This window comes from Hemiscyllium ocellatum, chromosome 4, assembly GCF_020745735.1.
Source record: "Hemiscyllium ocellatum isolate sHemOce1 chromosome 4, sHemOce1.pat.X.cur, whole genome shotgun sequence".
Taxonomy (NCBI): domain Eukaryota; kingdom Metazoa; phylum Chordata; class Chondrichthyes; order Orectolobiformes; family Hemiscylliidae; genus Hemiscyllium; species Hemiscyllium ocellatum.
The window spans coordinates 126947995-126961481 of NC_083404.1; the positions used below are offsets into that span (position 1 = coordinate 126947995).

The 13487-nt window shown below is 38.5% G+C and overlaps 1 protein-coding gene across 2 annotated transcripts in view; it reads right to left on the reverse strand.

Annotated features, from left to right (window-relative positions):
- Positions 1–13487, reverse strand: part of LOC132815507 (protein APCDD1-like) — a 28999-nt gene that overhangs the window by 8369 nt on the left and 7143 nt on the right. For both annotated transcript variants that reach the window (XM_060824484.1, XM_060824483.1), the window contains exons 2-3: positions 10628–10808; positions 5698–6229 (exon numbers count right to left, since the gene is read on the reverse strand). In XM_060824484.1, coding sequence (XP_060680467.1) covers positions 5698–6229; positions 10628–10665 — 570 coding nt within the window. In that variant the 5' untranslated portion in view covers positions 10666–10808. The remainder of the gene's footprint in view (positions 1–5697; positions 6230–10627; positions 10809–13487) is intronic.

Below are 13487 nucleotides of genomic sequence, written 5' to 3' on the forward strand. Positions count from 1 at the left end.
ATCTCTCCTGAAGTTTGAATGTTCATTCTGTAAATGTAAATGTCGGTAGTGGGTGTGCAGCTCTATTCACATCTGGAGACTATCAGAACCAGACCAATGTTATCTCGAAATAAAAACCAAACCAACTGCGGATGCTGTTCATCAGAAACAAAAACAGAAGTTGCTGGAGAAGATCTATGCTATCTCTATTCACAGCTGTAAAAACTCACTTTTCAGCAGGGGCAAGAAGCAAATGCGATTGATTCTCCTGTCACTGTTTTAACATTATTTTACAAGTTAATGGACAGGGCACAATTCCACAGCTATTACTCCCCAGTCCTTGTCCTTTCATAGTATGTGAGCTTCAGCATACTCTTATCAAACGGATTAGAATGAACCCATGTCTTATTCAGTCATCACCCAATGTAAATCACATTGGACAGTGATTAGGAATGGGTCAGGTAGTTCTTCCCTGCACAGCTCCACAAGCAGCAACATAACAGATAATGGAAAAGCAAAATGCCTGTATATTTCTCACGCAATGACTTACCAAACAAATGATAAATGTAACAGCAAATTCAAGAATCCTGTTTGAAGGGAGCTAGCTAAATGAAGCCATCATTGTGCATTGAGTGAACCTGAGATTCATTGTTTTCGTCAGCTTGACTCACTGCTGCATGAAGCCCTATGTTTCTCAGTCAGAGCAGACCATCTGCACCACATATATTTCTTTTGCTGCAGATGGAAACTAGGTTGCTACAGAGATGGTCTTTGTGCAAATCTAATGCAGCATGACTGCTTGCAGGGTAGAAAGCACCTCTTTTCCTAAACCTTGGTGCTTCATTATAAATTTTTGATCAGTGCCAGGCAACTATTAGATATTGAGTTTCATATCCCACCTGGTACTATTTCAGCGTCACTGTCTGGGAGCTCTGTCAAGTTGGCTGCTAGCACTAAGCCAATCGTTCCATCGATTAATTTCCACTCCGGCATGTTTTGAAAAAGAATTTTTCACCTGAGTTGCAGTTCTCAAACTGCAAACCACTCACCAAACAAATGCAGAGATACACTTTCCCAGATCTAGGGCACTCTTTAAACTAGCTGCAAGCGCATAAGTTATTTCACTGGTGATCTTGCTGATGGTTAAGAATTCAGCACGTGGAAGATTTCAGAATGAACAGTGCATGTATTTTGACTCCATCTGTGGTATTACTCATTAATGTATCAAGCCACTATGAAATCAAATTACAATTGGATGTGTTTTTCAGATTACTATTCTGTGACAACAATGACTTTTCTTAAACCCTTTCTATGTAAAGAATAATCTGTTGGTGATGTGAAGGAAACAGTTATATTCAATGATTTTAAATTAAAGTTATAGCAAGGAATAAAGTGCATTTGTCCTTTAAATCCATTTGTTAAGTTCTGTTTCCCTCTCACCCCAGTGTGCTCTGACCGACATTGTTTCTCAGCTGAGCAACTTCTTGTTTTTACAATTCTCACTCTTGTTTAAATGCCTCAACCAGAGCGACACTCCATCTTCGTGATCTCCTCCACTTCTACATCTTCCAAGATATCGGAATTCCTCTAATTCTAGCCTCTTTTGCATTTCGAATGTTAATATTCCAACTGTTGTTGGCCATCCCTTCAGCCCAAGCCTCTGTCATTCCCTCCTTACATTTCTCTGCCTCTCTCTTTCTTCCCTTTATGACACTTCTTAAAACTCAGCTTTTTAACCAAACATCTGGTCATCTGATCTCATATCTCCTTACATGACTCTTTCTCATACTTTGTTTTAATGTATTCCTGAGAAGCATCTTGGGACATTTAACTATGTTAAAGATGCTGGCTCAATATAAAGTTGCTGTTGTTTAGTTTTTTTCAAATCATTTAAATTCTTCACTAAGAGCTTCCCATACTCATTTGCACTTGATCATTGTCAAAGGATTTTGGAGTGATCATGGACAGCACCTCTGATATCGGCCCCATTGGACAATTATCAATGACATTAATTAGTGCTTCAATTTAGGAATGTTTCATTGGAATTCCTGTAATTGATATCAATTCATATGTAAAATCTTTTCTGGGCATCTTGTGGAACTGAACTAAATGTGTTGTATTTAGACTATTTGGTACAACAGGTCTGTCATAGTGCTTATGTTTACACATGAGCTGCCTCCAATCATAGTCAGCATTGACGGTGGGAGAGGACAGGAGATGACTGGAGGACCAATAGACAAAAGGTGCAGGAGTAGGCCATTCTGCCCTTCGAGCCAGCACCACTATTCATTATGATCATGGCTGATCATCCTTAATCAGTATCCTGTTCCTGCCTTACCCCCATAACCCTTGATTCCAATAAGAGTTTAGAAGAATGTGAGGTCATCTCATTGGAGCATACAGACATCTTACAGGGCTCAACAGTGTATACGTAGGAAACATGTTTCTCCTGGCTAGAAATATACAACCAAGCAACACAGCCTCGGAATAACGGGCAGGCCGTTTAACAATGAGATGATGAGAAATTTCTTCCCTGACCGAAATCTTTGGCAGCTGAAACATCAGGAGATATTGAAGGTCATTGAATATGCTCAAGACATAAATTAATAGTCTTCTGAATATTAAAATACACCAGAAGATGTGGAGTAGTGCTGGAAAATGATGTTGAGGTCAAAGATCTGCCATGCTCTGGCTGAATGTTGGAGCAGGCTCAAGGGGCTAGATGACCAATTCTTGTCCCTATTCTCGATGTTCCTAAGTTCCGTATTTATGTCCATTGTTTATCCATTCTCAAACAGTCCCTCCCTCAATCTGCTGTCGACAGTCACATACATGCTGGAAGTGCTGTGTTGAAAACACTAATGTGTCTGATATCAAATTAATGAAGTGCATGGTAGTCTTAAAGTTTGTGCAATCATTTATGCAGTTCACTAATAGGACAGGCTAACTACATCAAATGTTGGATGAAGAATCTCTTTAGGGCCCTTCCTTGCATGTCTTGTTCACCAATAAATTCATGCAGTGTACTTTACTTTCTGCAGAAATACTCATATATCTGCCCTGTATCAGATGGACATTGAGAAGCTATATGAATCAATTGATGTTTTATTATGAATGTCTAGATGTTGTTGTCAAGTGCCCTGAGGAGAGATTTAACGAAGATTTCTTGCTTCCATTCATTGATGAAGCCATAACCAGCCTAAACAAAAAGCTTTCTAACCTCAAACTCCCTTACCGCTTATTTGCTTTTCTTTGAAGCATCTTTCAAGTTGTGAAAGGTAATAGATCATAGAATTTGCTACCAAGGAATACCTTCTCCTCAAACTGAGTCCAATTTCCAAGCAATGGTGTGTCAGTAATAATCAAAACCAGAAACTTATTATTTTCCCATTTATTTTTTTCTCAACCTGAGAGGTGAAGGATAGTTTTCTTATTCCAACCATAACTCAGGTTTAATTCAGCATGTGTCATAGACTCTGGGCTTTCCTATTGAATAAGGTTTGTAAACACATTACATGGTGCATTCACTCCTTGATCCATTGTTCTTTCAATATGACAGGAAAGTGCAAGTCAGTTAATTACTGGGAATGGATCCTCACAGGAATACTTAGTTTTTGTCAAAGATTTCCTTAAGAAATTTACCTTTAAGCACCTTTGCCATACTTATACTAGAATATATTGATGGAAAATATATTACGACATTATAATGACATTATATATGTCCTTAATTAGGATATATAAAGATAAAAATTAGACATTGTGGAAATAAAATGTAAACATACTTTATGATTTCAGTTTCCTGCATCTGGGTCAAATGGATAAACTAGTACTATATATGATTTGGAGATGCTGGTGTTCGACTGGGGTTAAATATCTCACAAGACCAGGTTATAGTCCAACAGATTTAATTGGAAGCACTAGCTTTTGGAGCATTGCCTGATGAAGGAGCGGCGATCCGAAAGCTAGTGCTTCCAATTAAATCTGTTGGACTATAACCTGGTCTTGTGTGATTTTTAACTTAGTATTATATATTGAGGGTCTCTATATGTTATTTTGAGAAAACTTGATCATGTTTCTTGCTGCCTATTTATAGTTCTTGAAGTGAATGAGTGCCAAGTCTGATTGTTGCATTGATCCTTGTGGACACTGATCACTTTTAATGACAATTTGCCAACGTTCTTTGCTGCCATACAAGTTGATAGACAATGAATTTGAAAATGTAAGAAAGCAACATAAAAATGGCATTCAGAGCAGAACTTGAAGTACTGACAGTATTTAGGAATTGCTGGAAAAGCTCAGCAGGTCTGGCAGCATCTGTTGAGAGAAATCAGAGTTAATGTTTCAGGTCCGGTGACTCAGTTCTGTGGAAAGGTCACTGGATCCAAAATATTAACTCTGATTTCTCTCCACAGATGCTGCCAGACCTGCTGAGCTTTTCCAGCAGTTTTGTCTCTGACTTAGAGCATCTACAGTTCTTTAGACTTTTATTGACATTATTTATTAGGGAATCTGCTAGATTAACATTGCTTTGTTTTGTTTCAATCATGAGTAAATTTTCATTTTCCTAACATGATCCTTAAGCTGCAATGTCTTCAAGCAACAGACAATGTACAATTATGGTTTTGCAATCTACATAAGGAAACGTTTAAGCAGTTTATTTTAGATCAGGATAGGTAAGGAAATAAAGTGCATTGTTTGAAGATAGTGGGAGTATTAAAGTTGGTAACACAAAGAGGAGTATGCATTCATAATGAAATATCATAATGCAAGATGACATAGGGAAAGTTGGACATTGGGAAGTTCCCAAGCCAAGTGGAAAGCTGACTTGTATTCAGCAGATTGAACAAGTTGAACCATAGCATAAATATATTGGGTGATAAAGTAACTGGTACTTATTGACACAAACTTAAAGGAATAGGGCTGTTCATGGAGAAGTCCAGGTATTTCAAATAGAAGTGCATCTTTTTCATTCTGGGCTTCTGGAATTACTGGGCTTCAATTCGTTGAACAACTTTCAAGATATGAGCCTGAAATTTGGCTGTACGACTCCTGCCATCTGTTATCCTTATGCTGAGTTCTGTTCGGTGTTGACTTTTGGCAAAATTCTTGCAACCTCTATTTTCCAAACATCTATTCAGAGATGGTGTGACATTAAAAAAGAATGCTTTAAGCTAACAGCATGACCTAACATGGAGTGTTTGAAGACGTGAACAAAAAAAAGGATGACTGAATCATAGAGGATTACAAAGCAGGAGGCCATTTGGGCCATTGTGCTCATGCTGTCCCAGTGAAAGTGATACAATTAATCCCAATTAACACTCTTTACCCCACAACTCTGTATTTTTCCTCTTCAAGTATTTATTCAATGTTAATTCATTAACAATAGCCTTCAATAGAAGTAATTTGGATCCAGATTATTACTTGGAGGCTTTGAGGTCAGGGTAATCTAAGGTAAGGAGTTCAATGATATTACCAAATAACAGTGACAGACACAAGCTGCACACTACCAAGAGTTAATGCTTTGCTACTGGCCACCATGTTTCCCCTAGTACTAATGCTCAAATGCAAGACAATAGAAATAAATAAATGATAAAATTATATGCAGAGGAAGCTCTGCAGAACTGGCAATTATGAGGAAACTACACTGAAGGTTAACAGAGGTATTTCTAGGTAACCGTGAACTTCACTTGGATTTCTGAGTCAGGAAATTAGAGTTACCTTGGCATTCTGCAGTGGAGGTTGGTAGCTGGAGGGTCTGTAATACATTCTCTGGGACCAATCTGTGTGGATATCCCCCAGAAAGAGCTCTTGCACCATGCGCTCAGGATTGTGGTGTAGGTGCTGCTTCTCGACCCTGAGGAGCTGCAGTTCGTGCATGGCAAAGTTCAGAGCCCGGAAACAGTTGCACCCGGTATCATCATTCCACAGGTTGTAGCTCACGTTCGGCTCCCACACCTTCTCTCCTGGTATGAACCCTGGGCATGACCCGTTCAGCTTCAGGCTCATCTCCTCAGCTGTCACCTTGTTATGGCAGACGATCTGCACTCTGTGAAGGTGGTAATCAGCCTCGGTTCCTCCTCGAATGATCCAGGAAGCTTGGTGCAATCGGAGTTTTCCTTTGATCACTAAGGTGTAGGTGGGATGTGTGCAGTGGTTGTCTCCATAATGAAACTGATAAGCCTTGAATGTGTTGTTGGAGTAAAATCTGTAGGATCTGGTAATGAACTCAGGACCCGGTCTCACTTCACAACTGCAGAGAGAAGATAATTAGCTTCACCATCATAGACAATAACCTTTGGCTTGAGCACAATTTTCAAAGTTTGATAGTTGTTTGAAAAATGTACATTTTCAGCATGAACTTTAATAAATTAAATTATATTTTCTCTCTTTTAAAACCTGCATCTGCATTGTCTATCTACATCAGGAATAAAATCTATTCCTGCTCCTTTATGTTTCATTAACTGGTAATTTTGTGATGTTTGAGATAGAAATCCAAGTGTGTTTATCCTTCTTTTTGAAATCAGTCAACTCTCTTGTCCTAACAACATTGTTTTTTACTGAGTCAGTTCCTGACACAATGTTCTCCTATTTGAGAGATCTGGATGGAAGGAAGGCGTAATTAAAGAGCACTGCGAGAGCAGTGTAGAGAAAAGAAGTTTTCTATTTCTGTCACACTAACAATCTAGAGAGAACTGTTTTCAGCATCTGTATTACAGAGTTATGTCCGAGAACAGTATAATAGAACAGTAAGACAATTCATACTCTTAAACAATAAACTCACATTGACAGAAATAGATTCATCTCCTTGGTAATCAGGTGGAACCAGAATGTTTGAATTATTATTGACTAAAAACTGCTTCTGGCACATGTACCCACCCTCTCACCAAGACTGTCTATTTCCACCTCTGTTCCAACATACAAATCTGTTGTTGTCTCAATTCATCTGCTGCTGAAATCTTCATGGATGCTCTGGTTACCTTTAGATTTGACTATACCAACACCTTGCTCCATTGTCTCCCTTTTGCCACCCTCCAAAAACCTGATATTGGGTTCACAGTTGGCAACACCTTCATTTAAAATTATCATGCTTGTTTTCAAATCCCATCCTGGCCTCAAGACCTCCAAATTTCTGTAATCTTCTCCAACCCTACAGCTGTTTGATAACTCCTCCTAGTGTAGCCTTTGCACATCCTAGACTTCAATTGCTACGACTTTAGCAATTGTGCTTTCAGTTGCCAAGAGTAAAATTATGACATTAATCTGAGTGTGATCTATATTATACCTGACCCTACAGTAACCAGTACCATTACTGTACAGAATATGGGAAACCTTTCCACTTCAGTGGATGAAGCGCCCTAACCCTAACCCAACAAACACATTTACTGAGTACTGATGAATGCATCAACTGAACAAAGAAATGTGTTGATGTTTGTTAAATTTGAGAGAGCTCAGAAAAAACTTACAAGGATGTTTCCAGGGTTGGAGGGTTGGAGCTACAGGGAGAGGCTAAATAGGCTGGGGCTATTTTCTCTGAAGCATCAGAGAATGAGGGGACCTTATACAGGTTTATAAAATCATGAGGGGCATAGATAGGGTAAATAGACATGGTATTTTCCTGGGTTAGGGAAGTCCAGAACTAGAGGGCATAAGTTGAGAGTGAGAGGGGAAAGATTTAAAAGGGATCTAAAGGGGAACTTTTTCACACAAACGTGGTGCATATCTGGAATGAGCTGCCAGAGGAAGTGGTGGAGTCTGGTACAATTACAACATTTAAAAGGCACTTGGATGGGCACATGAATAGGAAGGGTTTAGAGGGATATGGGCCAAGTGCTGGCAAATGGGACTAGATTAATTTAGGATATTTGGCTGGTATGGACAAGTTGGACTGGAGGGTCTGTTTCTGTGTTGTATATGACTCTATCTGTAGGATGTTGACAAGATAACAATGATTACAAATGGCAAAGATCACTTGGCCCTTTGTAATTCATCCATTCTACAGCTCTTCACTGTTCTGTAAATTATTCCATTTGCAATTCTTTCTGGAAATTTATTTTGCAACTAAGTCTTTATTTTAAAAATATCTTGAAGACAGTCCTAAAATTACTTTTTATCCATGACTTCCTATTCAACCAATGACTTTAAAGTATCATTCTGGATCCCTTTTTGCCATTTCCTTAACCATTTGATACACCTCTCTGTAAGATCCCTTCTCTGACTAGTTGCAAAGCCCAGTTACTTCAGTCCTTTCTCATAAATCAGGTCCTTTATACTAGGGATCAAACACTTGACATAATGCATTAGAAATTCTGCCTTGATTACCGAAACAAGGTCTTTTCTGGCCAAGAGCACTGTTCAGATGGATCATAACTTTCTTTAATATATTTGACTATTTTGCTATGTCTTTTCATACTCTATTGTTTATGTTTTGGTTAGGTATGTTTAGAGGAGAAAGTGAGGACTGCAGATGCTGGAGATCAGAGTTGAGAGTGTGGTGCTGGTAAAGTACAGCCAGTCAGGCAGCATCTGAGGAGCAGGAAAATCGACATTTTGGGCATAAGCCCTTCCTCAGGAATGGGTATGCATAGAGTCAGGTATATTAACAATACTAATTTACTAAAACACTTATGCTCATCTGCACTAAACTTAATTTGCAATTGACCTGTACACTTTAGATATTTTAATAAACTCACCTCTAACTTTTGAATTTTGTTTCTGATTCTAATTGGCATTTCTAGTTGGGTAGCCTACTCTTTGTATTTTATTTGCTCACTGATATGTCTCTGATTTATGCGATTTTTTTTTGTTGTCCAATTTCTTACATTTAATTGTTAGCTAAACATGCTATGGGATATTAAAAAGGTAGAAGATACTAATGTTACTATATGAACAATTAACAGTTTGATTTCAAATTTCTCCTTCTCTTCGCTTCTGGTAAAATATGGTCAAGAAAGACTTCATACCAGACTGTTAAACATATGCAATAATTGGAATTGGGAAATACTCTTATCTTATCAATACTTCTTGTATTATTGTTTCTCCTTAGCTGGAGATGCAACATTCTATTACAATAATAACTGACAGTTGCTTCTATCCAAAGACTGGTATTGAGTTAAGTATTAAGTAAATTATTCACACAGCATAAATTGGAAGCATAGTGGTAATATTACTGGAGCAGTAATCCAGAGCCCCAGGTTAATATCCTGACGATTGAGATTCAAATCTCACCACATAGGTGAGTAAAGTCAGAGAATCATAGAGTTATATGTCATGGAAACTGACCTTTCACTCCAACTTGTTTGTGCTAACCAGATTTAGTCCCATTTGCCAGTGTCCCTCTAAACCCTATTCATGTACCTATCCAAATGCCTTGTAAGTGTACCTGCCCCCACCATCTCCTCTGGCAGTTCATTCTGTACCTAAACTAGCATCTGCATGAAAATGTTACCCCTCACGTCCCTTTTAAATCTTTCCCCTCTTACCTTAAACTATGCCCTCTTGTTTTGGACTTTCCTACCCTGTGAAAAAGACCTTGGCTAGTCACCCTATCCAAGCCCCTCATAATTTTATAAACTTCTGCAAGCTCACCATTAGTCTCTGACACTCCAGGGAAGAAAGCCCTAGCCTATTCAGCCTCTTATATAGCTCAAATCGTCCAGTCCTTGTAAATCTCTGAATGCAGTGGTCTAAAAGTGGCCCCATCAATATCCTGTACAGCTGCAACATCAATTATTTTCATAAATGACAAAAAGCAGTGGAGCCAATACTGATCCTTGTAGCACACCGCTGGTTAAAGGCCTCCAGTCCAAAAAGCGATCCTCTCTCACCTCCCTCTGCGTCCTATCTTCAAGCTAATTTTGTATCCAATTGCCTAGCTCCCCTGGATTCCATGTGCTGTAACCCTCCTAACCAGTCTACCATGTGGAATCCTGTCAAAAACCTCACTGAGGGCCATATAGACAAAGTCTACCACTCTGCTTTCATCGATCTCCTTCAAAACTCCATCAAGTTAGTGAGGCATGATTTCCCAATCCATGTTGACTATTCCTAATCAGTCCTTGCCTTTCCAAATGCATGTAAAATCTGTCCCTCAGAATCTCTCCACCACTGACATAAAGCTCGCTGGTCTATTGTTCCCTGGATTTTCCTTATCACCTTTAATTGCACCACATTAGCCAACCTCCAGTTTTCTAGCACTTCACCAATGGTTGTTAATGATACAAGTATCTCAGCAAGGGGCCTAGCAATCACTTCCCTAGCTTCCCACAGAGTTCTAGATCAGGAAATAGCAAGTAAGTGATTGAATGTTTAAAAACAAGATAGATTCTAACAGGAAAACATTTAGTAGCTTAGAGGTCATGTGAATGAGAGAATAAAAAGAATGAAATGGTGAAAAGTGCCTTAATTTGAATAAACTATGGATACAAGGAGGAAGATACAATCAGGAATGGCATACATACAGCAAATGAGGAATAAGAGAAGTTATCTCAGAGAGGAAATAACACTACAAGTATTGATAAAATAGAAAAATATGGGGAGATTCTTGTATCTTATCTGGGAATGCAATAGCTAGAAAGTGGAAGTCATCTTAACTTACTAGAATTTTATGTTATCAGCTATTCATATCAATGGACTACTGTTGTTTACTCACCTTGTAGAGACCCAATGGCTCTCCACCTGAGGGGGCATTTGCACAGTTATCCTGGCTCCATTGTACAGGTGCTTCAACACGTGATGACATTGAAAATCTTTGCTAAATTTGCCCAGGATTTTCTCGATGGACCTACTGGATATTCCCTCTAAGGAATGGAGAGATGAAGTACTGCCCAGTCCTGGAATTAAGAGACATGGAATGTAATATCTATAATGGATGAACATAAGTAAATCAATGTTAAACACAGCAAGTACAGTCCCAACCATTGAACTCCTCAATTCAAGTTGTTACTTACTAATCTCTGCAACAACAAACTGGGTTTGGAGTCACAGAGTCATGTAGCACAGAGACAGACCCTTCCATCCAACTCATCCATGCCAACCAGGTTTCCCAAACTAAACTACTGTCATTTGCCTCCATTTGGTCCACATTCTTCTAAACCTTTCCTATTCATGTCCTTATCTAAATGTCTTTTAAATGTTACAATGGTACCTACCTCTACCACTTCCTCTGGCAGTTCATTACAGGTTATTAATTTCGAAAATAAACATACCATGAACTTTTCAGAAATAAGAATATTCCTATTTAAGTTCTGTTAATGCCATTATTTTATTAAATTTAAATTATCTATAATTTGTAAATGAGTTTTTTTGTAACAAATGGACCTTCAAAGTTTATCTTTTGAGTATATTCTGATAATATTCAGTATGCTAAAAGGAATGGTTTTCACAGCTAGGAATATATAGGTGATAAATCTGCTAATTTTTCTGCACACTTTATGCGGACACCTGTTTTCCTAGTCTGTGTACATGAAACTATATAATTTTGAGATTAAAACATGGATTGACTGTGACTTGATTGATATTTTATGATTGAAGTAGTTTCAAAAATGTTCAACTTGTTGCTTGACTTGGTTATTTTGAATAAAATAAACTGGTTAATTTACTTCACAGTTTAAATCAAAGCCTGCCATGATACAGAATGAACCATAGAATCTAGTTAGGTTCAGTAACACTAAGTAGGCTGTTGTATAAGGTTGCTTTAACTTGTTGTTAAGCCAAGTGACTCTTGCTGTTAAGAGCTGAGTGGTTTATCCCCTTCTATTGTTGATTAGATAAGCCCTTGCACTTAGCACAGCAAGGAGAATTGGTGGCAACTCTCAACCCAACTACAAGCTGCTATTGGTTGGTATTGATAAAAACTTGACATGTCCTTCAGTTGAAATTCAGTGCGAAATGTTGTTTACACAGCCACCCTCCTTGAAAAACTCGCTGTTTGCTTCCTCTGAATACCAGTTCTGAGATTAGGTTGATATTCGCTCAGTGAATCCTGTTCTCAATTATCCTCAAACTACCATTCATATGAAAATCCATGAAACATCGTCTCCTGAAGGTTCAAATGCCCAACCACTTTGTTGTCTATTTAACCTTTTCTTTTGAGCTGTAAGGAAATCTGAGCTGTTTACGGCTGATTCCCCTGATTTAAATTATTTTAACAGTCACTTTCAGGGCAAAATGTTGGAAAAAGGTAAGTGCAGAGATTTGTTGTGCCAAGTCATCCATTCACATTACATCCTTTTATGGGAATAGATTACATATTAATGATACAGGACTGTGACAGTGCAACTCTAACATTGTCTTAAGTTTCTGTTAGAGGGGACAGCTATTATATCTCTGCATGGTGAGTCAATACTAATTCACGTCACAATGCTTATGGATATTGCTTGTCGCACCCAGTTCCTTCAAAGCATCAGGAGGCTTCTGAAGAATGGGAAGTTAGTATCTTCAAAGACTACTTAATAGCTACCTTTAACAGCAGATGGCAGAATCTACTGGCACTCAGAAGCTACACTAGATGACAGGTTTGATTTGGCCCCATTAATTATACTCAATTCTTGTAACACATTCCTATTGTGGTCAGAACAAGCTTAGAATTGCTTTGGAGCAGGTGATGGTCTCTCAGATTAATCCTTATTAAACAAAAAGTGTTGCTATCAGTTTTTAATTAAACTGGGTTAACACACAGCAGGAATACAGTATTGTGCAATTAAATAATTTATCTCTTCTCTCATCTTCTTTTCCAACACACGGTGGAATAATCCTGATTTTTGCTGCATTTCAAATCTTATGTTACAATGCCTCTTCTGTTCAAGTTACTTGATTGTATGAGCCAATACTGATGCCGTGGCATTGTTTCAAAGGAGCCAAGAAAAAGCAGAAGGTTGAAAAGAAACGTAATTAATGTTAATCCTCCATATAGCAATATGCCAGCATACTGTGAGACTGAAGCAACACTGATAATATGATAAACATTGAACTCCGATCCTTGATGTTGTTGTTATATAGTACAAGGCAGGATATATCCTACCCATATTTAATTTACTACCAGAAGGACTACCCTCCCATTGACTTGTTAATGGTTAGGAAACTGCGCAATGAGGATCTCTCTTAAAACCCCTTCAAAACTGTAGTAGCCCCAACCCAACCAAAAGCTTGTCAGCTGAGATTTCCTCCACTCTGAATTACAACCTAGTTGGAATTGAAGGTGAGAGAACAGAAGTTAGGATTTCACTGCTTCCGCATTACTCTCGGAGAAGAAGGTTAGAAAGAAGCAGATGGTGGTGATGGTGCTGGGGTGGAGGTCAGTGCTGGCAACAGCAAAGCTGAATGGATCACTCACACACAAGGTTTCTTTCTAGCCCTTTTCCACTCCTATTCCTTCAAATCCCATATTTCAAACCAGCCCCGCATTGTATTTTCTCAGTTCCATATGACATACCATTGAATGTGTTGTTGTCTCTTTAATGTCACCACGCCTTTTTTGCAGTGTGGAGTCTAGTCTAGTCAGAGCACACCTA